At 40.4% G+C, this 25,205-nt stretch overlaps 1 protein-coding gene across 1 annotated transcript in view; it reads right to left on the bottom strand.

Annotated features, from left to right (window-relative positions):
• hhip (hedgehog interacting protein) overlaps positions 1–5,209 on the bottom strand; it is a 102,597-nt gene extending 97,388 nt beyond the window's left edge. The window contains exon 1 of the mRNA XM_057844074.1: positions 4,852–5,209. Within this exon, the coding sequence (XP_057700057.1) occupies positions 4,852–5,157 (306 nt within the window). The 5' untranslated portion in view covers positions 5,158–5,209. The remainder of the gene's footprint in view (positions 1–4,851) is intronic.
• Positions 5,210–25,205: the final 19,996 nt, after the last annotated feature.

Below are 25,205 nucleotides of genomic sequence, written 5' to 3'. Positions count from 1 at the left end.
GATATCTGCCTCATAACTATCGCTTAATTGTATTTTTTTTTGTTGTTGTTACTTTCGCATTTTCCCCGATATGTTAGATGATAAATTATCGATCCAAACAAACAAAGAAAAAAAAAAAAAAGTTTCAAAGGGTAAAAATATGAAAAAGAACATCTCGACCACTCCTTGATGTCTGGGATTTCTGCATCGCGACCCTTGTTATATGACCATGTTTGACCCATAAAATTCCCAAAAAATCCAGCTGTGGCCATTCACAGCTGTGTCTTGACACTCAGTGATACATGCTACATGGAGTTTTTGGATCGAAACAAGGTAAGTACGCAATAATAATTCGTTAAAGTCATGGCGTCTGTAATTCTGCTCTCGCGTGCTCTCACCTCCAGATAGGGTTTTGCTGATTAAAAAAACTTAAAAAAAAAAAAAAAAAATGCCATCCAGCTCAATAATTTTCTTCCCCCAGAAAATTGATATTTTAAGCTTTCCAGTGATGTATCACACATGCATATCCGACAATTTTGAAAGTTGGCCATATTGGGGGTCTCAGAGCGGAACTTCAAGTCACCTGAGTGTTTTCCACCATAAAGAACATGCTAACAAGTTTACCAAACCATCAGTGTCACTCCAAAACACCCAAATAAAATGTGAAATGATATAATAATGTGTTAATGATTTCACAAATAAGTCGCTCCTGAGTCTAAGTCGCACCCCCAGCCAAACTATGAAAAAAAAAAAAAAACGCAACTTATAGTCCGAAAAATACAGTACACAAAAATAAGTTGTTGAAGAAAGCACAATGTAGGACTTGCACTTGAATTCTTAATTAAATGACCATAATATTTCAATAGACATTAAAGAAACATGTTTTTTGGAAATACTTAATACTAATACTAATAAAACGGTTCTCAAAAGTTAAGCGGAGATTTCCCCATTTTAAAAGATGATTTACACATCGCAAATTTGTTCCTGTTTTGCTTCCGTGTTCATCATCAGCCAATCACGAGAACAGTTTCCAGTTTTTGTCCTGGTTGTCACAGCTCTGTAAACTAACTGTACCCAGGGGTGGACTGGAACCAAGAAATGGCCCTGACATTTCTGTCCTGTCCCGCCCACCTTGTGTTTGTGTGTACACAGTATATACACACATAAATATATACACACACATACAAATACACTGCTTGCCAAAAGTATTGGCACCCCTGCAATTCTTTCAGGTAATGCTCGCTTTCTCCCAGAAAATGAATGCATTTACAAATGCTTTGGTAGTAATACAGTGGGGAGAACAAGTATTTGATACACTGCCACTGACCCACCCCCATACTTCACAGTTGGTATGAGGTGCTTTTCAGCATGCGCATCTTTCGTGGCACGCCAGACCCACTTAGAGTGTTTGTTGCCAAAAAGCTCAATCTTGGTCTTATCTGACCAAAGCACACGGTCCCAGGCTTCAACTGGGACCGTGTGCTTCAACTGGGATCTTTCTGGCGTGCCACGAAAGATGCGCATGCTGAAAAGCACCTCATACCCACTGTGAAGTATGGGGGTGGGTCAGTGATGCTGTGGGGCTGTTTTGCTTCCAAAGGCCCTGGGAACCTTGTTAGGGTGCATGGCATCATGAATGCTTTGAAATACCAGGACATTTTAAATCAAAATCTGTTGCCCTCTGCCCGAACGCTGAAGATGGATCGTCACTGGGTATTTCAGCAAGACAATGACCCTAAACATATGGCCAAATCTACACAGAAATGGTTCACCAGACACAAAATCAAGTTCCTCCCACGGCCATCTCAGTCCCCAGACCTTGTTTTGTTGGCAAAAAGGGGTTGTACAAAGTATTAACACCAGGGGTGCTAATAATTGTGACACACATTATTTGATGTCAAATAATTTTTTCTTAATGTGGGATTTTTTCCCACTGAATGAATGCACTTGTATTGAAGGTTGGATTTTTCTGTTTTTCTATTAAGGTCCCATATTATTTGAATTGAAAAAAAAATTATTAGAAGCTAAAAAAACATCTTTTTTCAGGGGTGCCAATAATTATGGAGGGCACTGTATATGTATATAAAATAAATGAATGTGTGTACATCCATCTATTCTATACATATATCTATTTATATATTCAAGATTTTTATATGGAGGGGCGGACCCAACAAGGTGGCATTGCCACCCTCAAAAAGATCCTGCCCCCCATCAATAATTTTCTAGATCTGCCCCTGCTTATATGGTCTGGAAGGCCAGTGTTGTATTGTCATGTTATATACTATGACAAAGTTCCCCGAATTTGTTGCCTTATAGCTGCTCCATTCACCCTTCTGTTTTTACCGCGCCTCAACCCTGGGGAAAAAAAATACTTCATTAGCTGGCTATTAAGCTTGTTAATGAAGATGCGAACTTGTAAAATTACAAGACATTTACTGTTCTTCGCCTCGTCATTACTATTCACTATTGGTGCACGATAATTATTGGTCCGATAATAGGAATTATGACGTCATCCCGATAAATCCAATAACATTTATAATAGGACCGATAATATGTACTGTTCTGGCTTTGCAGTTTATACAATAGTATGGGAAATCAGTTGACCATTTGCGGGGCATTGCTCCCACCTGCTGGTCAGAATAATTCAATGCTCCTATTTTTTGTTACAGTAGCTTGGTTCAATCACTTACACATTGCGGTGTCTAGCGGTAGCATTGACAGTCGTGAATGCTTTCTGTTACGCTTCCGCCTCGGAAATATATGTAAGTATTTTATGTTTACTATTACAGAAGGATGTGCAAAATATGTTTACTTCTGTGGTGAAGGGTCATATGTACAGAACTTCATAAGTTGTGTTATAGAAGCCAGCCAATGCTTTAGTAGCTCAAGCTTGTGTGCTATGCTATACATATAATAGTATAAGTGTATTGTGCAGTTTGTTGTATATTGAGTATTGAATATGTTTATTTTTCTGTTGTACTTTCACAATATTAAGACAAGTGTCGTCCCATAAAAGCAAGAAAAGACCAACCCTTGGGGTTTATGGAAGTGCATTCATTCTTAGCTGGCTGTCGGGCAGTGCAGAAGTGAAACGCACTGTTTTGTTCATGTCATTATGAAAAATCTGATGAGATCAAAGGCAAATATATGTTGAATCCACCACTAATTTTTTTAAACCTCCAGGTTTTCAAAAACTCAGGTTATACATTTAAAAAACTATATATTTATTATCGGTTATCGATATCGGTATCGGCTTTGAGGAGCAGGAAGTTAGCGATATCAGTATCGGCTTCAAAAAATGGATATCGTGCACCCCTACTATTCACTCAGAAGGGTGCGTTTCCCCCAAAAGATGTGAAGCAGAATTTTGACAATTCTGACTTGAAAGGGAGTTTATGGAGTATGACTTTTTTACTCGAGACTGCCACCTCTGGCCTAAAGTGTAACTACAGTCTGTGTTGAGTCACGCTTGTACGAGCACGAACATAAAGCAACGAGTCATCAAATCAGCTCCAAAAACGTAACGACAGCAAACGTGATTGTTTACAAGCAAGTCTTACGTGGGTTAGTAAAGTGGTTTTGCCAAGCGGAGACTAGACGGAGGCTTGGTGAAACAGCACTGCTGCCACAGGGACATGCATACGCGCATGTTTGCCCTGAGTGTTCGACCTTTTTGAGCTTTTTGGGGCTGTCTCAGTTAAAATGTCTGGGCTCTGTGTACTAATTGGCGTTGGTGGAGCATGCATGTAGTAATAGAAAAGCATTTTAAATTAACACTAAAAATTTCGTACAGTATCCTTAAGTCATTGCGTCTTATGGTAGTTTAGTAAAATCAGAGTATAACAGCTGTGATGTTGCCAAAATTGTTAAACAAACAGAAACGGCCTTGATCTTCTACCTGAACACTGTTAGTGAGGCGTTCAATAACCGCATGAAGTTATTGTTTTGAACTCATTTCAAAGTTATTTTGCTTCACAAAATTGTCAGTTAACATGGAAATAGTTGTAAGGCAGTTAGAGTCGGTGTTTTTCTAGTCCTAGATCCTATTTCGGTGGGAAAACCTCATCAAGGTCACAAGTTAATGGATCAGAAAAAGAGGGCAGCCTACAAGTCACATTCATTGAGTTTTAAGTGTATGCATTTGAAAAACCACACTTTTGTAGCTCTTATTTAACGCTATTCAGTTTTTTAAAAATATATATTTTAAAGTTATTTTGAAGAAAATAGGATATATGAACAAATTTAAACAAACAAGTACTTTAGCTTATTACTATTTTTAACAGTGGGTACGCATTCAAGAACGGCTAACTTCACGAGCACTTCGTAGCTGATGTTTTTCCATCCACCCGAGTTTTTTTTCCTTTACCCTAAACCCAGAAAACCTCTTTAAACAAAGCAAAGTTGTCTAAAATGCAAAAAAATATTAAATGCAGACGCATAAAACTATGCTAGCTAAACGCTATTTAACGTGTCTCGTTAGGAAAACAGCCTTAAGGTGCGTTCAAGAACGATACGGTGAATACAACTCGTTCTATTTCACTGAAAATCCTCGGAAAACTTCGCAAACTCCCCCCAAAAAACAACTTACATCCGTCCAAGTTGTTAAACAAGCGTTATTTACCTCATGTTTCCTTTAGCTTTCGCCGGTAAACCCCCGCTGTGAAGCCGCACAGGGCGAGCTGTCACCAGCTGCAGCCAACTGACCCACGTGCCAAGCGGCAGGTAACGTAAAACAGTGCCAGAGTGACGTAAAGATTGTTTTAAAAGTCGTTTTACGGTCCGACTTGAGTTTACAAATCAAAATCACAATAACAAAAAAAAAAAAAAAAAAAAAAAACATGGGAAAGATAGTAAAAACAAAACTGTATTTACCCGTGCATCCATACGGTGCGCAATCTGATACGCGGCTCTCCGGGTGGGACAGCAGGACACTCGCGGATAGAGCCGGTGGCAAACTTCACCGGCGGCGGCGGTAGTGGTGGAAGTGGTCGTGGAGCCGCCCCCGTCCAGCAGCACTTTCCTCTCCCGTTTCTTGAGACGTTTGGGCAGGCTGCCGTCGTAGCAGCGTCGCCGCCTGGCGCTCAGTTCGCCGCCGCGTTCGGCTCCGAATTTAGCGTCGCCGCACTCCCAAACATTGACAGCGATGGCCAGCACAAGCACGAACTGCAAGTGCTTCATTTTACAACACCCCCCCCCAAAAATATATTTATTTCTTTTTAAATGAACCAAAAAAAAAAAAAAAAAAAAAAAAAAAAATCCAAACAAATAAATCCACAATATTCCCCCAAACCGGCGTTTGAGCAAAAACTGAAGAAAAAAAAATCTTATATTAAAAAGCCCAATATATGAGCGTTCACGACATTTACAAGCGCACGCATGCTGCAGGTGTCTCCTAATAATAAGTTTCCCAGGAAAAACGGCAAAGACAAGGTGATAGTTTAGTAGACATAATCCACAAAAGAAGAGCCCGGTCGTCCTTTACGCTTGATAACAACGGCGATGATAATCCCTTGATGTTTTTAAAAAAAAAAAAAAAAAAAAAAAAAAAAAAAAAAAAAAAAAAAGCCAATAAAAGTTCCTTCTTCTTTTGTGTAAGTCCTCAGGAGCGCTCACATGTTTTGCCTGTGCGCTTCCCTCCTTCTTTTTAACTAGTGCCGTGACGTATATGTGCGACGGGGGCGCGCGCAGCACACACACACATAGACCCACGCGCACGCACGAGGTTGACGGTCACCTGGTTGCGAGAACACGCATGCATATACAGTATATAATATAACAACATGTCGTTTAGATTTAAAAGCAAATTTAAAATGGAATTTGTGAAGTGTAAAGACACTGGCTGCCATTGACGGTGACAGACGTCCAATTGATTTGAACTGGGAGCATAAGTGGAGTTTGGAGTGGGGGGGCGGCAGCCAAAAATTGTCATTGCGTGTAACTGACTTTGGCGGAAAACACAGACAAGACTTAAAAACCAGTTTCTGCTCTTGCACTCCTCTTGAAAAGAAACTGCTGTATTTTAAGCTAAAACAACTGTTGTGTTTCATAGAACAATATGTCTATAGACCCTCACCAACGTCACAGAATGACGTGTCGCTGTATTGTCCGTCAGTGTTTATCCGTATTCTCAATGGTTTCAATTTGTCGTGCAATTTATAGTGCAATTCATGGAAGCCCCGGTGCTTTCAGACGCTGTAAACTCATTGGATACGTTGCATAAAAGACATTATGTGGAAAAGCTTCAGTCTATCCATTCCCCAGATCCATATTTGATGCCTAAATCGATATTTTTCGACCCGCTGTCTTCGCCGTCTCTGCCTGACATTTGCTACCCTGATATCTACAACTATCTTGTCCACAGAAACTCAGCCTATTCTCACGAAACTTTGAAAAACTTTAAGAGCAGCACTCTAACCAACATTACCCCATGTGACCCTTCACTTCCAATTTTCTAAAATGGCGACAATCAATAAAAAAAAAAAGTTGACTGCGATGGCCGACGCTTCAAGGATAGGTGGACATTGGACTATTTCTTCAATAAAATACTCAACAACTGTGTCCGCCTCATTTGCAAAGAGACAGTCGCTGTTTTCAAAGAGTTCGATGTGACGCGATTTTACCAAACAAGACACGCTGACATGAACAACATTACAGGGAAGATACGCAGCGAGAAATTATAGCAACTTAAGCTAGTTTAATTTCACAGCAGCAGTATTTCGCAAGAGCCCGAGTGTCGAAAGAGAACGCCACAAAGGCGAGATTGTTGAAATTATGAATTAAAAAAGTAATAATAAAGCAAATGTGACACACAGAAGGGCTTGCTAAAATTTGTTTAAATATATTGTTCTACGTAAATCAGCCAAGATAGCCCCCCACATTTTTACCACACCAAATCTGGCCCCCCTTGCAAAAACTGATGATCCGGAGACGAGGCCAGCTTCTTTCACTTGGTACCAGCTAAATATTATTCAAAAAATAATGATGGCGGAAGAAATAAACATCTTGAATTTGAAACTGTATGTTGTCGGCGATTAGCCTTGCAATTATCTTAATTGTGGTTGTCAGCCCAAAACCCTCTAAATATATATTAAATGCATCTTACCAGATACAAAATGACTACTACATAATCCGTGGTAATCGTTTAGAGCCCAGTTTTCTCGTCGAATTGCAGCAGTCCATCTCGCTCTCCTCTCTGGGTCTCTTGGAATACGGTAGAACTTCAAGTCTCTCCGTCTATCGTCCCTGTTACTGCAACCAACCGCCACACACGCCTTCACCATTTTGATTATTAATGTTAACGAGCAGAAAAACACGCCGTAATAAGAGGAATGTACGTAGCGGTAATGTGTAAACACGACGAGCTGACAGACGATATGGCGCGGTTGTGACGTCATGTGAGTGGGGTCTATATGCTGCCATAGCAGATTCATGGCACATAAAGCCCCCGAACTATTTTTAATTTGTCAGTTTTACCCTGAAAACCCCCGTTTCCAGACGTCACGCAACCGCTTTTGTTTCAACCCAGCCATAAAACAAAGGTAATTAATTATATTTATTATTCAAAATGTCTGTCGTTTTTAGCTTAGAATCATTCACTGATGTCTCATATTTTGTTTTAAAAAAAAAAAACGACTTTAAAAAAATTATTCACTCACATATTTTAAACTTTTAAACAAATTATGTCACAATGAAAAAAATGGCGTCCGTAAAACAGTCACGGATATCTACCTCATAACTATCGCTTAATTGTATTTTTTTTTGCTACTGTCGGATTTTCTCCGATATGTTAGATGATAAATAATTGATCCAAACAAAAAAAAGTTGAAAAAAAATATTTAAATGGGTAAATATATGAAAAAGACAATCTCGACCACTCCGTGATGTCTGTGATTTCTGCATCGCGACCCTTGTTATATTACCATGTTTCACCAATAAAATCCCCAAAAAATCCAGCTGTGGCCATTCACAGCTGTGTCTTGACACTCAGTGATACATGCTACATCAATCAATCAATCAATCAACTTTATTTGTATAGCACATTTAAAAATCCGCCAAGGAGACCAAAGTGCTTTACATAGCAAAACACAGCAAAATAAGTCAACTTTGAAAGATAAAACAAACACATAAAATAAAATAAATAAAAGACGAGGTCATAAACTGTCATTACACATTAAAAGCTGAAGAAAAATAAAATGTTTTAAGACGTGATTTAAAATCCGTAAGTGAGGGGGCCTGTCTAATAGTAAGTGGTAATTGGTTCCACAACCTGGGCGCCATCACCGCAAATGCACGGTCACCCCTAAGCTTCAGCCTTGATCTTGGGACTACTAGAAGCAGGTGGTCAGCTGATCTGAGGGTTCTGGTTGGACTGTAAGGCTGAAGCAGGTCTGACAAATATGGCGGCGCAAGATTATTCAAACATTTAAAAACAAATAATAATATCTTAAAATGTATTCGGTAATGTACCGGGAGCCAGTGAAGAGATGCTAAAATTGGGGTGATATGTTCACGCCTGCGGATTCTAGTTAGGAGTCGAGCAGCAGAGTTTTGTACAAGTTGCAGACGGGCCAGTGCCGCCTGACCGACACCTGCATACAAAGAATTACCGTAATCCAGCTGAGTTGTGACAAAAGCATGAATCAATTTTTCCATATCAGAGCGTGAAACAATAGATTTCACCTTAGCAATCTGGCGAAAACAGTCCCGAACAACACAAGAAATCTGCTTCTCAAATTTAAAATCAGCATCAAATTGGACCCCTAGATTTTTGACATAATTCTTAAGAAACGGAGACAATGAACCGAGGTCAACATTCAGGGAGGCCTGGCTACTCGGTTTGAACACCATGACTTCAGACTTACTGTCATTCAAACTTAAAAAATTACATGAGAGCCACGACTTTATATCTTTGAGGCATTCAATAAGTTGAAAGAAAGTGCCATTCTGCGCCAATGGAAAATAGATCTGACAGTCATCAGCATACAAATGAAATGAAACACCATGTTTTCTAAAAACAGAACCAAGAGGCAATAAATAAAGTGAAAATAAAAGAGGGCCCAGAACAGATCCCTGGGGAACCCCATGTGGAAGCGATGCCTTTTTGGACATGAAATTGCCCACATGGAGTTTTTGGATCGAAAAAAATAGGTACGCGATAATATCTCGTTAAAGTCATGGCATCTGTAATTCTGTTCTCGCGTGCCTTCACCTCCAGATTGGGTTTTGGTGTTTAAAAAAAAAATATATTTTTTAAATGTCTTCCTGCTCAAAACTTTTCTTCCCCCAGAGAATTGAGATTTTAAGCTTTCCAATGATGTATCACACATGCATATTGGACAATTTTGAAAGTTGGCTAAATTGGGGGTCTCAGAGCGGAACTTCAAGTCAATGGAGTGTTTTCCGCCCTATATAAATGATTTTAAAATAAAAAATGAATTAAAAAATGCGGTAAAATATTGTCTATAAAAGTTGTAAAGCAATAAAACAAACAACAAACATGAATTAAATGAACGAAAAAATTACAATGGGTCAAAATGATTTTTCGAACATGACTATTGTAATGATATGAGAAAATCGTATCTGCATGTTCGATTAGTGATGTCTGCTCGTCACAGCACACGGAAGTCAGAGAAATGCTCGAGACAGCTGATAAAAAGCCCGCCAGTGAACAGTTAATGTTGATGCCTCTCTTCTGTTCTGTAACTAAAGATATGTCAGTAAAAAACATCAACTATTTCAGTAAGTTGTCTTATTTAAGGAACCCACAAATACAAAGTAACAAAACTAGCACCTTAGACGGTCATTGGCTTTGCTTAGCCAAAACCACCTCAGGAACGAAGAGGCAAGATGGATATGGCGGAAAACACAGACAAGACTGAAAAAGCAATTTCTGCTCTTGCACTCCTCTTTAAAAGAAACTGCTGTATTTTAAGCCAAAACAACTGTTGGGTTTGATAGAACAATATGCTGCCATAGCAGATTCATGGCACATTAAGCCCCCGAACTATTTTTAATGTGTCCGTTTTACCCTGGAAACTCCCGTTTACAGACGTCGTGCAACCGCTTTTGTTTCAACCCAGCCATAAAACAAAGGTAATTAATTATATTTATTTTTCAAAATGTCTGTCGTCTTTACCTTAGAATAATTAATTGATGTCTCATATTTCATTTAAAAAAGAAAAACGAATTAAAAAAAATATTCACTCACATATTTTAAACTTATAAACAAATTATGTCATGATGAAAAAAATGGCGTTTGTAAAAAAGTCACAGATGTCTACCTCATAACTATCGATCGGGTCCGATCACGTCATTTTCAAAGTATCGGAATCGGCAAAAAAATATCGGCCATGTCTTTTTTTAATATATATATTTTTGAATTAAATCGTTTTCTAAGTGTATTTAACGTTACAGACATAATATGTTACACTCATCCAGAGTCTTTAGTTTAGGCTTAAGGTAGGGTTATCAAATTTATCCCAATAACGGCGGTAATTAATTTTTTTATGAATGTATCACGTTAAAATATTTACAGCAATTAATGCATGCGCTGCACGACCCACTCACGCATTGTCGCGCTCAATCCGTAATGGCGCCGTTTTACCTATATAGAGAGATAAAGGGCAGCGTAAAATGAAAAGATTAATTTTGGTAGTCTTTGGAGCCGTTTTTTAATTGGCTAAAGCCTTACAATCCCTCTCCCTACGATTCAAAATATCATGGGGAGCAATGTGGGGAAGCAAGGTAGCAATTGATCTTTTTCTTAACACCTTATGTTATTTCCCAACGCAGAGAAGATATATAAATTAGCACTACGCACAGTCATGGTTCCACTTCCCATCATGCATTTGGGCATGGCTGCAGTATCATTTACTGAAAGCTCAACAAATACACTAGATGGCAATATTTAGTCACAATATACAAAGTCACAAGTCTTTTTATCCGTGGATCCCTCTCACAGAAAGAATGTTAATAATGTAAATGCCATCTTGAGGATTTATTGTCATAATAAACAAATACAGTACTTATGTACTGTATGTTGAATGTATATATTCGTCGGAGTTTTATTCATTTTTTTCTTAATGCATTGCCAACATGTATATGATCGGGAAAAATTATCGGGAATGATTGGAATTGAATCGGGAGCAAAAAAAAGCAATCGGATCGGGAAATATCGGGATCGGCAGATACTCAAACTAAAACGATCGTGATCGGATCGGGAGCAAAAAAACATGATTGGAACAACCCTACTTAATAACCATTCGGTGTTTCCCACACGATGTTGCCGGTGTTTCATTAGTGTGATTGCTCCTCTCAATGATCCTTTCATTGGGCTGCATTGGCTTTCGTTTGGACTCAAATTGATAACCCAAAACGCCAAAGAAAGGTTCATAACTCTCCTCGTCACCATTAGAAGAATGTTCGTTACGTCGCATTCGTCGCTGCAACTAGAAACAAAATTGTCCGCTATCATCGCCGCCATTCAGTACTAAGCACTGAGCCGGTTGTTTCCTTGTAGTGACGTCACGCACACAATATGCTAGATTTCCGGGATCTCGTGGGCGGGTCCTTTTAGCTTGACAATCGATCCAAATTTCTATCATTTTCTTGGTGTTGCGATGTGTGTGAGTACACGAACTGGCATGATATGAATCCAAAAGGTATGCGTTTATGGATAAATGATGGAGTATTAGCATTTCCCCAGGTGTTGTCATACCCTTTAAAATAAAAATACAATAGAGAACAACATGCTGAATAAGTGTACAGTATAATAATGTTACATGATGAATGAACAACGAAATGCAAACGTGACCAGTATGTTGTCGTAACATGGCTATTAAGAGTAATTCAGATAGCTATAGCATAAGGCGGAAAACACAGACAAGACTGAAAAAGCAGTTTCTGCTCTTGCTATAAAATAAATTGCTGTATTTTAAGCCAAAAGAACTGTTGTGTTTGATAGAACAATATGTCTATATGCTGCCATAGCAGATTCATGGCGCATTAAGCCCCCGAACTATTTTTAATTTGTCCCTTTTACCCTGGAAACCCCCGTTTACAGATGTCGCGCAACCGCTTTTGTTTTAACTCAGCCATAAAAAGAAGGTAAATAATTACCGTTATATTTTTTATTCAAAATGTCTGTCATTTTTAGCTTGGAATCATTATTCAATGTCCAATATTTCATTTAAAATTTTCACTCGCTTTTAAATTCACTTTTAAACAAATGACGTCAGAATGAAAAAATGTCTGTAAAAAAGTCACGGATATCTGCCTCATAACTATCGCTTCATTATATTTTTTTTGTTCCTTTCGCATTTTCTCCGATTTGTTAGGAAAATAATCGATCCAAACAAAGAAAAATAGAAAAAAAAGTTTAAAAAGGTAACTATATCAAAAAGAAAATCTCGACCACTCCTTGATGTCTGCGATTTCTGCATCGCGACCCTTGTCATATTACCATGTTTCACCCGTAAAATTCCCCAAAAATCCAGCTGTGGCCATTCACAGCTGGGACTTGACACTCAGTGATACATGCTACATGGAGTTTTTGGATCGAAAAAAAGGGCCGGACGCGATAATATCTCGTTAAAGTCGTGGCGTCTGTAATTCTGCTCCTGCATGCTCTCACCTCCAGATAGGTTTTTGCTGTTTAAAAAACTTTTTTTTTTTTTTTTTTAAATGCCATCCTGTTCAAAATTATCCTTCCCCCAGAAAATGGAGATGATGATCGCACATGCATACCGGACAATTTTGAAAGTTGGCCAGATTGGGCATCTCAGAGCGGAACTTCAAGTCACCTTAGTGTTTTCCGCCACATACGTATTTTTGTCAAACCTAAGCTTTCAAATGCGACAACAACTACTGAGCAAGAACCAAGGATTGAAAATGTAGACCATGAAAAGCCAGACAGCACCGCCAAAATGGTGAACGGAGTTTCAATTTGCCCCACTAATTGCTAATTGTGTCTTGCCAAATTTTGCTCCCTTATAATATTTTTTGTGAATTAGTGAATAAGCCCTCTTTTACATTCAGTTGGACTCTCAATGTTAACCACAGGTGCTGAATAAACAATTAAGATCGTAAAGTTATACGTTCAACACGAATATAGCGTAAATTAATGCTTAACTACATGGCGAAGACGTAAACACTGAGAGAGCGGTGCGCATTTGTTGTGTGCAGCTAACATGGCAGGATGTGTCTGAGTAGAACCTTTCTACATGTCCGTCCATGATCAAACATAATTAAATATTCCTTTATCTAAAGAAAGTTTGTAGCGTTTACTTTGTAACCGCTGTATTCGCGGCCATTTTTTAAAACAAAGTTTTTCTGATGGGGTGCAAAATTTGACAGAACACCTGCGGGTTTATAATATTCAATGGCTGAGGATATTGGCGAAAAAGTATAGCTGTCCTAAGCAGCATGATTTACAGTGCCTTGCAAAAGTATTCGGCCCCCTTGAACCTTGCAACCTTTCGCCACATTTCAGGCTTCAAACATAAAGATATAAAATTTTAATTTTTTGTCAAGAATCAACAACAAGTGGGACACAATCGTGAAGTGGAACAAAATTTATTGAATAATTTAAACTTTTTTAACAAATAAAAAACTGAAAAGTAATATTATTCGGCCCCCTTGCGTTAATACTTTGTAGCGCCACCTTTTGCTCCAATTACAGCTGCAAGTCGCTTGGGGTATGTTTCTATCACTTTTGCACATCGAGAGACTGACATTCTTGCCAATTCTTCCTTGCAAAACAGCTCAAGCTCAGTGAGGTTGGATGGAGAGTGTTTGTGAACAGCAGTCTTCAGCTCTTTCCACAGATTCTCGATTGGATTCAGGTCTGGACTTTGACTTGGCCATTCTAACACCTGGATACGTTTATTTTTGAACCATTCCATTGTAGATTTGGCTTTATGTTTTGGATCATTGTCCTGTTGGAAGATAAATCTCCGTCCCAGTCTCAGGTCTCGTGCAGATACCAACAGGTTTTCTTCCAGAATGTTCCTGTATTTGGCTGCATCCATCTTCCCGACAATTTTAACCATCTTCCCTGTCCCTGCTGAAGAAAAGCAGGCCCAAACCATGATGCTGCCACCACCATGTTTGACAGTGGGGATGGTGTTCAGGGTGATGAGCTGTGTTGCTTTTACGCCAAACATATCGTTTTGCATTGTGGCCAAAAAGTTCAATTTTGGTTTCATCTGACCAGAGCACCTTCTTCCACATGTTTGGTGTGTCTCCCAGGTGGCTTGTGGCAAACTTTAAACGAGACTTTTTATGGATATCTTTGAGAAATGGCTTTCTTCTTGCCACTCTTCCATAAAGGCCAGATTTGTGCAGTGTCCTATGGACAGACTCTCCCACCTCAGCTGTAGATCTCTGCAGTTCATCTAGAGTGATCATGGGCCTCTTGGCTGCATCTCTGATCAGTTTTCTCCTTGTTTGAGAAGAAAGTTTGGAAGGACGGCCGAGTCTTGGTAGATTTGCAGTGGTCTGATGCTCCTTCCATTTCAATATGATGGCTTGCACAGTGCTCCTTGAGATGTTTAAAGCTTGGGAAATCTTTTTGTATCCAAATCCGGCTTTAAACTTCTCCACAACAGTATCTCGGACCTGCCTGGTGTGTTCCTTGGTTTTCATAATGCTCTCTGCACTTTAAACAGAACCCTGAGACTATCACAGAGCAGGTGCATTTGTACGGAGACTTGATTACACACAGGTGGATTCTATTTATCATCATCGGTCATTTAGGACAACATTGGATCATTCAGAGATCCTCACTGAACTTCTGGAGTGAGTTTGCTGCACTGAAAGTAAAGGGGCCGAATAATATTGCACGCCCCACTTTTCAGTTTTTTATTTGTTAAAAAAGTTTAAATTATCCAATAAATGTTGTTCCACTTCACGATTGTGTCCCACTTGTTGTTGATTCTTGACAAAAAAATTAAATTTCATATCTTTATGTTTGAAGCCTGAAATGTGGCGAAAGGTTGCAAGATTCAAGATATTTGTATTTATTTAATTACGTATTCACGTCCAGTGATTTTTCAATCTCATTCCTTATTTTTGTATTTATAGTCATTTTTATTTTCACTTTTATTGATTTTCAATTTTGGCAGCTTTGGTCCTCCGCGGGGGTGAACAGGCTTGTCGACCACGCGAAAGAGCTAGTTCGCGGGGAAAAAAAAACATGTGGGATGCAGCTGTGGAGCACATCTGCGGAGAGATAGATCATGTACGCGTCTCTTGCAAAACTCAATTTCCAAAGCCGTCTCATTCCGCGTTGTTGTCTAGCACTTTTATTGCAATTGCTCCATCGGCCACGCGTGAAGGAATTCCAAAGCCACCTTACTGCATTCCCTTTGCAGCCAATGGTAAGCCACGTTACTCGTCACGTCGGTATGGAAGAAAAACGACACATCCGATGCTTGCGAAACGAGGGGATACTGGTGTTTCGAAAGCTAAACTTTTGCCAGAAAAGTATTGGAAATACCACTGTTATGGATTTGTTTGGTTGAAGCTTCCCCTGCTGGGGGGAAACACCCGTGTTGTGTTGCGATCCCCATTGTTTGCCTCATAACTCATTTGATGAGGACGGATTGAGCGTTCGTACGCGAGGCAAAACCGCGAAGGAAAAGAAAATCAAAGCTCAAAGGAGTCGTCGGTTGATGAATTGCTGCATCACCCGTGTTTTTTCTGTTTCAGATGATCAACAATCATTCAAATCTTACATCCACACATTTCTGGTGAAGGTTATCAACACCAAAAGGCTTTCTGGTTTGATGCTTTAACACCCACATTTTTACCTGGAAAGGGTTTTACCACATTCGTCACAAAAAGGATGTGAGTGTTCAATACCGACATTACATCCAGATAAAGGGTTTAACACCCATACATTTCTTAGTGAAAAAGGTCAAAATCTAATCATTTTTTTCAGTAAAAAGGGGGTAAACATACAGACTTTACCTATAGTAAAAGGGTTTCACACCCATGTATTTCCCAGTAAAAAGGGTGAATACCCATATTTTATCCAACTAAAGGGTCCAACACCCACACTTTCCAATGAAATGGTTCCATACATTTTTACAAAAATGATTGATCACTCACACATTAGTTATTGAAACTGTACATCACCCACACATTTCCTGGTAAAATGTCATAAAAACCCACACTTTATTCAATGGAATGTTAAAACACACGCACATTCACCAGTAAAAGAGCTCAACACTCACACTTAATCCAATGAAATGTTAAAAAACCCACAAATTTTCCAGTAAAAAGGTTCAACGCCCTTAATTTAGCCTTTTTAAGGGTCCAACATTAGCATATTTATCAGTAAGAAAGTCAACACCCAGACTTTGTCCAATGAAATGGTAAAAAACCTACACATTTCCCAGTAAAAAGGTTCAACGCCCACACTTTAGCCCTTTTAAGGGTCCAACACCCACACATTTCCCGGTCAAATGTCATAACAACCCAGACTTCATCCAATGAAATGTTAAAACGCCCAAACATTTTCCAGTTAAAGGTTCAACACCAACAATTTAGCCAGGATAAGGGTTACACACCTGCACATTTACCAGTAAAAAAGCGCAACACCAACACTTTATCCAAAGAAATGTAAAAAACCCACACATTTTCCAGTAAAAAGGTTCAACGCCCATACTTTAGCCTCTTTAAGGCTCCAACACCCGCGTATTTACCAGTAAAAAAGCTCAACACCGGCACTTTATCCAATGAAATGGTAAAAAAACTACACATTTCCCAGTAAAAAGGTTCAACACTCAGACTCTGTCCAATACAATTGTTCTGTACCCATACATTTCCCTTTAAAAATGTTAAACAATCACACTTTAGCCAATGAAAGGGATCAACACCCGCATATCTACCAGTAATAAGGCTCAACACCCACACGTTATTAAATTAAAGCTTTTCACACCCATATATTCCCTTTGAAAAGGTTAAACAATCACACTTCAGCCAATGAAAAGGATAAACACCCACATATTTTCCAGGAAAAAGGCTAAAAACCCACACTTTATCCAATAAAATGTTAAAACGTCCACACATTTTCCAGTAAGATCAAATCAAATCAATTACGATTATATAGCCCTTTACAAAAATGGTTCAATGCACACATTTCACCCATAATAAGGGTCCAACACGCGCACATTTCCCAGTAAAAAAGCTCAACACCCACACTTCATCCAATGTACTGTAACTGTTCCACACCCGTACATTTCCCTTTAAGAATGTTAAACAATCACACTTAAACCAAGGAAAGGGATCCACACCCACATATTTCCCAGTAAAATGGTTAAACACCCAGATTTTATCCAAAGAAAATGTTAAACATCCACAGTTTACACAGTGAAATGATTCAACACCCATGTATTTCACCGTAAAAATGTTCAGTCACCCACACATGAGCCAATTAATTGGTTCAGCAATCACATATTTCCGCATAAAAATGTCACCCACAGTTTATCTATGAAAATGATTCCACACTCACATATTTACCAGAAAAAGGTTCAACACCCACAGTTTACCCAGTGAAAGGGTTCCACACCTATGTATTTTTCTGTTCAAATGTTCCATCACCCATACTTGAGCCAATAAAAGGGTCCAGTAACAGCAAATTTCCAAATAAAAATGTTCCAACACCCACATTTTATCAATGAAAGGGTTCCACATCCACGTATTTACCAGTAAAAAGGTTCAACACCCACACTTTAGCCGATTAAAGGGCTTTCAACAATCATACTTTTTAATAGTTATTATTAGACCCAGCAAAAGGTTTCAACACCCACACATTTTTGGGGTGAAAGGTTTAAAAACCCATTCTTTTCCCGCTATAATGTTTCAACACCCACACTTTTAGTCATTTTTGATTGTTCTGGCCTCTTTTTTATTGCTTTATTTGAGTGATTTTCATTGAAAGGGTTCCACACACAAATATTTCAGTGGAAAAATGTTCAGTCACCCACACTTGAACCAACGAAAGGGTTCCACACCCACGTATCTACCAGTAGAAATGTTCAATACCCACAGTTTACCCAGTTAAATGATTCCACACCCATGTAGTTCACCAGGAAAAGGTTCAAACGCCCATACTTGAGCCAATGAAAGGGTTCAGTAACAGCAAATTTCTGAATAAAAATGTTCCAACACCCACATTTTATCAATGAAAGGGTTCCCCTCCCACGTATTTACCAGTAAAAAGGTTAAACACCTACACTTTAGCCAATTAAAGGGCTTTCAAAAATCACACTTTTTAGTAGTTATCATTTGAACCAGCGAAAAGTTTCAACACCCACACATTTTTTTGGGGTGAAGGTTTAAAAACCCATTCTTTTCCCGCTATAAAGTTTAAACACCCACACTTTTAGTTCAGTTTTGATTGTTCCGGCCTCTTTTTTGTTTCTTTATTTGAGTGATTTTCATTGAAAGGGTTCCACACACAAATATTTCACTGGAAAAATGTTCACCCACACTTGAACCAACGAAAGGGTTCCACACCCACGTATTTACCAGTAGAAATGGTCAATACCCACAGTTTACCCAGTTAAATGATTCCACACCCATGTAGTTCACCAGGAAAAGGTTCAAACACCCATATTTGAGCCAATGAAAGGGTTCAGTAACAGCACATTTCTGAATAACAATGTTCCAACACCCACATTTTATCAATGAAAGGGTTCCACACCCATGTATTTACCAGTAAAAAGGTTCAAAACCCACACTTTAGCTGATTAAAGGGCTTTCAAAAATCACAGTTTTTAGTAGTTATCATTAGAACCAGCGAAAAGTTTCAACACCCACACATTTTTTTTTTTTGGATGAAGGGTTTAAAGACCCATTCTTTTCCCGCTATAATGTTTCAACACCCACACTTTTAGTTAAGTTTTGATTGTGCCGGCCTCTTTTTTGTTTCTTTATTTGAGTGATTTTCATTGAAATTTTATTTACCAGTAGAAATGTTCAATACCCACAGTTTACCCAGTTAAAGGATTCTACACCCATGTAGTTCACCGTGAAAAGGTTCAATCACCCATACTTGAACCAATGAAAGTGCCCAGTAAGAGCAAATTTCCAAATTAAAATGTTCCAAAACCCACATTATATCAATGAAAGGGTTCCACACCCACATATTTAGCAGTAACATGGTTCAACACCCACACTTTAGCCAAGTAAAAGGGTTTCAAAAACCCCACTTGTTGGTGATTATCAGTACAACTATCGAAAGAGTTCAACACCCACACATTTTTTGATGAAAGTTTTTAAAAAAAACATTTTTTCCCCACTATAATGTTTCAACACCCACACTTTTCAGTTTTGATTTGTCCGCCCTCTATTTTCTTCCTTTATTTGACTGATTTTCATTTCCTGAAATGGTTGTGGTGGTCTTCATCATTTTTTCTTCTTCTCTATTTCTGTCTTTCATCAGCCTGAAGCGCGGAGACATTAAGCACTGCCGTTGGTTGACCGGTCGGTCTGTTACTCGTGGCCAATTGCCTTTGTAGTGGCTTCCAAAAAGGGGGGCGCGCTTCCTCCCCGACCGAGCTCCCCCGCGAGAAGTCAAAGCTCAGCCCGACGATGACAATTCGCCGCTAAATGTTTCCATCGGGTTACGGCGCTGCCAAAACGGTACCACCTTGGCCGCAATGCTTAAATTGCAGGGCCGTTACAGTAGTTAAAAACCATAGCTTAGCATGTAATGCAAAAGCTATCATCTTTAATATTGTTTTGAACTTCAAATCACGTTAATCATATTTTAAAATTTCAGGAAGTAAAGGGGCAAAAAAATGTACAAGTATACAGTTTTGCCAATAAGTAAAGTCCCGCCAAAATTTGCCCAAAACTTTCCCGTTCATTTCTAAAGGCCAAAATTTCCTATTCATTTCGACGGCCTGAAAACCTCAATTCACCTCTATTGATTTGCTGCAAAAATCTACATTGGCACACCCGAAAATCGACAGGAAGTCACCCGTTATCAACAGGAACTGAGGTTAAAATGCCCGTAAATCAAAAGGAAGTGATCCCCCCCTTAAATACTCCCAAATCAACAGGAAGTGACCTGATATGAACAGGAAGTGTATCCGAAAGGACATCCAATCAACAGGAAGTGAGCTCAAAATGTATCAAAGTCTATAGGAAAATACCCCGAATTTCATCAAAATCAACAGGAAGTCACCCCGAAATGCCTCCGACTTAACAGAAAGTGACCCGGTGCTCGGTGTGGTGCCTGTCCGGGGTGCGGGGTGGGTGCTAGGGCGGCGGGGGCGATGAGTGGGCGAATGCAGGGGTGCTGGAGGTGGTCTGGGGCGGGGGTTGATTGGCGCCCTGACGCTTCCCCTGCCCTGTGGCTGGTGGACGGGGCCAAGCCTGCGAGAGCCTGTCTCTTAATTCTCGCACTCCTCACTTTGCACTGTAAATATCTTTCACCCTGGCAGCTACATACTCATTCATGCTTGCGGGGAGATCAGCAAGGGGCCATACAGTCCCGGGGCGGCTCCCCATGATTTTAATGTATCACACACCAAGGTTGTGGGATGGATGGGACCTGTTGGGGGGCGTGACATCACGGTTACCTCCTCAAGGCAGGCCCCGCCTTTCCTGCACCTCTATTAACGCACCACACACATCATACTCCAGCAAGGGGCGGTGGGATGGGCGGCTCTGTAGAATTTCCATGCAGCGGTCCCACTTCCCTAAGCCGAGCGCTCCTATTTTAATGCATACACTGCACTACCCTCCCCACGTAATCCCATCACGGCACTGGGTAATGGCTGTCAATCGGGGACCTGGCAGCCACAGTAATAGGGTGGTAGGTGGGTCCCACACTTTTCTCTATGGCGTGGCTGCCGGGGCTCGGCCTCCCTTCTGCCTGGGCTGCCGGCCGCGGGAGTGGGGGGGGGGGGTCGGGGCTCCGATCTCACGTCGTCCTACGACGGCTCCTCGACATTCTCCTGCTTTCACATTCCCCTCCCTTCTCTGCCTGGGTATCCTGCCTGGGCGGCCGTGGCGCAGTTGGTAGCTGGAGTTGTCCTTGGACCGAAGGGTCAGTGTTTACATTCCCAGCTACAACTGCCCACTGTCGAAGTGCCCTTGGGCAAAGCACCAAAACCCTAATTTGCCCCCAATGGGTTGGCAGCGCCTTGCATGGCAACAGCACCAATGGTGTGTGTGTATGTGTGCGTGAAAGGGTAAATGTGTGCTAATGTAAAGCGCTTTGGACATGGTAACCATGTTAAATGCGCTATATAAGTACTGTCCATTTACCACTTTACCATCCGCCCTGTTCTACCGCGCGGATCACTGCCTGGATGCTGGTGGGTCACCAGTATGTCGCCTGCTCCAGCGGGGGGCCCTACCCTGCCCTGAACTTGGTGGGCCGTTGGGGGTCCCGCGATGCGCCGTGCTGGGGGTGGGGTGGGCGTGGGGGTTGGTGGTGCGTCCCCTCTCCCCATCTCTGAAGGCCGGTTGATAGGGGCGTGGATGGCCTAGGGGACCACCCTGGGGGGTGACGATGGCCCCATTGCTGGGCTGCGCGAGGAGGGATGACCTGCCATGGGCCTGGGGTGGAACCCACGCGGCATCTCTACTCGTCTGCGGGACTATCACATGTTAGATGGGGCTCACGCATGACTGGTGAAATAGGACACACTCAAGTAGGAAACCTCGGTGTCAGGATTAGCGATAAAACAGCATAGAATAGGATGCCAACATACTCACACTCGCAAGGGATTCACACAAATACTGAGTTCAAGACCACATGGCTGCTTTAGCTACACTTCACCCCTCCAAATCACTCATGTCTCAGACCTCCCCCTCCCCTTTCCTTGTTTATCAGGCCCCCCCACGTGGTGTCAACCGGAAATACAACGAGCTAACGATAGCTCCAACATATTCATAGTTAGAGTAGGTCTTTAATGTATTTCTTGTTGTTCTTTGAGATTTTTCTGTTTCTCCCCCTCTTTTCTTTTGTTCCCCCATAACCCTTTCCTGTCCACTGCTCTCTCCTAATAAACGAGGTACATTGAATGATCACAATGAATGAATGTCATACTCCCGAAATGCCTCTATTTCAACATGGACTGACTCGAAATCAACAGGAAGTGACACGGAAAAGCCCTGAAATCAACAGGAAGTGAACTGATATCAACAGGAAGTGACACTGAAATACATCAAAGCAGCAGGAAAGGACCCCAAAATGTCTCAAAATCTACAGGTAGTGACTCCGAATTGCCCCCGTGCACTTAGACGTCAGCGCCCCCCGGAGGTGCACTCTCAATGTCGACACTCAGATGTATCAATATTTGCATTAAGTGATTTTCCTTCCCTTACTCCGAGGTGGTCCCCGGATAGCGCTCATCGGTACGTCGGTCCGATTTCTCGGCTCCTTTCCCTCCTCTCAGGACTTTCCGGTCGCGCGCCGAAATCCTGGCGACGCGGCCCCCGCGCGGAGATCGTCTTACAGCCTCGAATTTTCATTCGGCGGGTTCGGGGTCACGGCGGAAAAGGATTTGATGGAAGCTTTGACGCGACATCCGAACAAGGTGCCAGATTTGCTACCGCTGGGCTTCCCCTCCCCGACCGCCGCCTCTGCTTTCCTCTTTAGTCTGACGTCAACACCTTTCATGATTTATGGTCAGCACTCGCCGTTATTGTTACGATTATTCACCGTGTATCCACTGACGCTCGACAGGCTTATGCATAATGCGCCTTAAAGCCTCCTCCAGGAGGTAAGGTTCTCATTAGGACCCGAGGGCGGAGAGGAATTCTGAAGGTGGTCTCCTCGCTGAGGTCGGAGTCACTTTTTGAACATGTGCGCAGGTTACGGAGAGGTTATCAGTTCAGACTCCAGTTCATTTACGCCGCAACCTACCACAGTCACAATTGTTTCCCACTTTAAACCGCACATGTTGCAGCCAAAGGTCAGGAAATACAATCGCTACCTTTCGGCTTTGAGATACAAATCTCATCATTTATACATCAAAAAATCCAGGTCGCTAAGGGGCAGAAAAGTTTTATACATAAACGTACGGTTCAGCCAAAATGTGCCCAAAACATACCCTTACATTTCTAATGGGCAAAATTTCCCATTCATTTCCAATGGCCCTATTCTCCATTCATTTCAATAGCACAAAAACTTTCACTCCTATTGATTTCAAACCCAAGTGAGCCGATATCAACAAGTGACCGCAAAATGCCCCCAAATAAACAGGCAGTGACCCAATATGAACAAGAAGTTTTTTGTTTTTTTTTGGTATATTGCAAAATGGCTTTTAGCATATGCTAGCTTTTTGGTATATGGCAAAATGGCTTTTGGTATATGGCATGTTTTTTGTTTGTTTGTTTGTTTGTTTTTTGGCATATTTGTTAGTTTGTTTTTTTGTCATATGGCAAAATAGCTTTTGGCAAATGACATTTTTTTGGCATGGATTTTTTTTTGTATATAGCAAACTGGATTTTGACATATGACATTTTTATGGGTAAATGGCATTTTTTGGCATATGGCAAAATGGCTTTTGGCATATCAAATTTTGGGGGGCATATGGCAAAATGGCTTTAGCATATGGCAGTTTGTTTGATGTATGGATTTTTTTTTTTTTTTTTTTGTATATTACAAAATGGCATTTGGCATTTTTTTGGTATATCGCAAAATGGCTTTTGGCAAATGGTGTTTTTTTTTTTTGTTTGTTTTTTTAACGTATGGAATTTTTTTGGTATGTGACCAGTTGGCTTTTAGCATATGACATTTTTTGGCATATTGCCAAATTATTTTTGGCATATGGCATTTTTTTTTTTTTAAATATATCTGGACTTTTTTTGTTTTTGTTTTGGTATATGGAAAATGGCTTTTTGCAAATGCTAGTTTATTGTATATGACAAATGGCTTTTGGCAAATGGCATTTTTTTGACATATGAAATTTTTTTGTATACAACAAACTGGATTTTGTCATATGACATTTTTTTTTTTTTTGGTAAATGGCATTTATTGGCATATGGCAAAATGGCTTTTGGCATATCAAATTTTGGGGGGCATATGGCAAAATGGCTTTAGCATGTGTTTTTTGACGTATGGATATTTTTTTGTATATGACAAAATGGCATTTGGCATATGGCATTTTTTTGGTATATGGCAAAATGGCTTTTGGCAAATGGCGATTTTTTTGTTTGGTTTTTTTACATATGGAATTTTTTGGTGTATGTCCAGTTGGCCTTTAGCATATGGCATTTTTTGGCATACGGCATTTTTTTGTTGTTGTTATATCTGGATTTTTTTTTTTTTTCCATATGCGAGTTTTTTTTATATGACAAATGGCTTTTGGCAAATGGCATTTTTTTGACATGTGGAATTTTTTTGGCATATGGCAAATTAGCTTTTGGCATATGACATTTATTTGGGTAAATGGCATTTTTTTTGGCATATGGCAAAATGGCTTTTGGCATATCACATTTTTTTGGCATATAGCAAAATGGCTTTAGCATATGGCAGTTTTTTGACATATGGATTTTTTTTGGCATATGGCAAAATGGCTTTTGGCATGTGCCCGTTTTTTTGGGGTATGTGGCATTTTTTGGATCCATAAATGCACCCAAATCAACAGGACGTTACCCAGGAGTGTCTCAAAATCAACAAGAAAGGACCCAGAATCACAAGGAAATTACTTGAAATTCCCCATAATTAACTCATTGGCTGCCATTGACAGCCATAGACATCCAATTGGACGTCAACTAGTGATAAACTCATTCCAAATCACAGCAGAGCTTGTTTTTCTGTTTATTAGCAGTTTTGTAGAATATCGTTTGCTGTCTCATGTATCAATGACTGCTGTATGCCCTGCCATCGTTGTCGTGAGATTTGTATCGCAAATCGTGTCGCATCTTGAGCTACCCAGAAGTTCCCACCTCTACCGCTAAGCATATTTATGACTCGGGCTATCACAGTCATAGCCGTGCCGGTGGTCGGGACCTTCTAGCATCTTAATAACAAACATTCCGCCTTGTACTCTAAACCCTCGACAAGCAGCGCTAATCAGGGACACGGCGTCCGAGGAACACTGATTGATTCCACTCTGTTTCCTCTCTTTCGTACTTGGCCTGCCAAAAGTCTGAGTCAAGCGTGTGCGTTTTACAACGTATTAGCTGACCGCGGGGCCAAACTGCGAGACCACCACTGAAGCTCACGAGCACTTTGGGCAATGCTGAGTTGCTAC

This window comes from Corythoichthys intestinalis, chromosome 8 (genome assembly GCF_030265065.1).
Source record: "Corythoichthys intestinalis isolate RoL2023-P3 chromosome 8, ASM3026506v1, whole genome shotgun sequence".
Classification (NCBI taxonomy): domain Eukaryota; kingdom Metazoa; phylum Chordata; class Actinopteri; order Syngnathiformes; family Syngnathidae; genus Corythoichthys; species Corythoichthys intestinalis.
The sequence above is the reverse complement of the archived record's forward strand: the minus strand, read 5'-3'. Positions and strand labels throughout refer to the sequence as shown.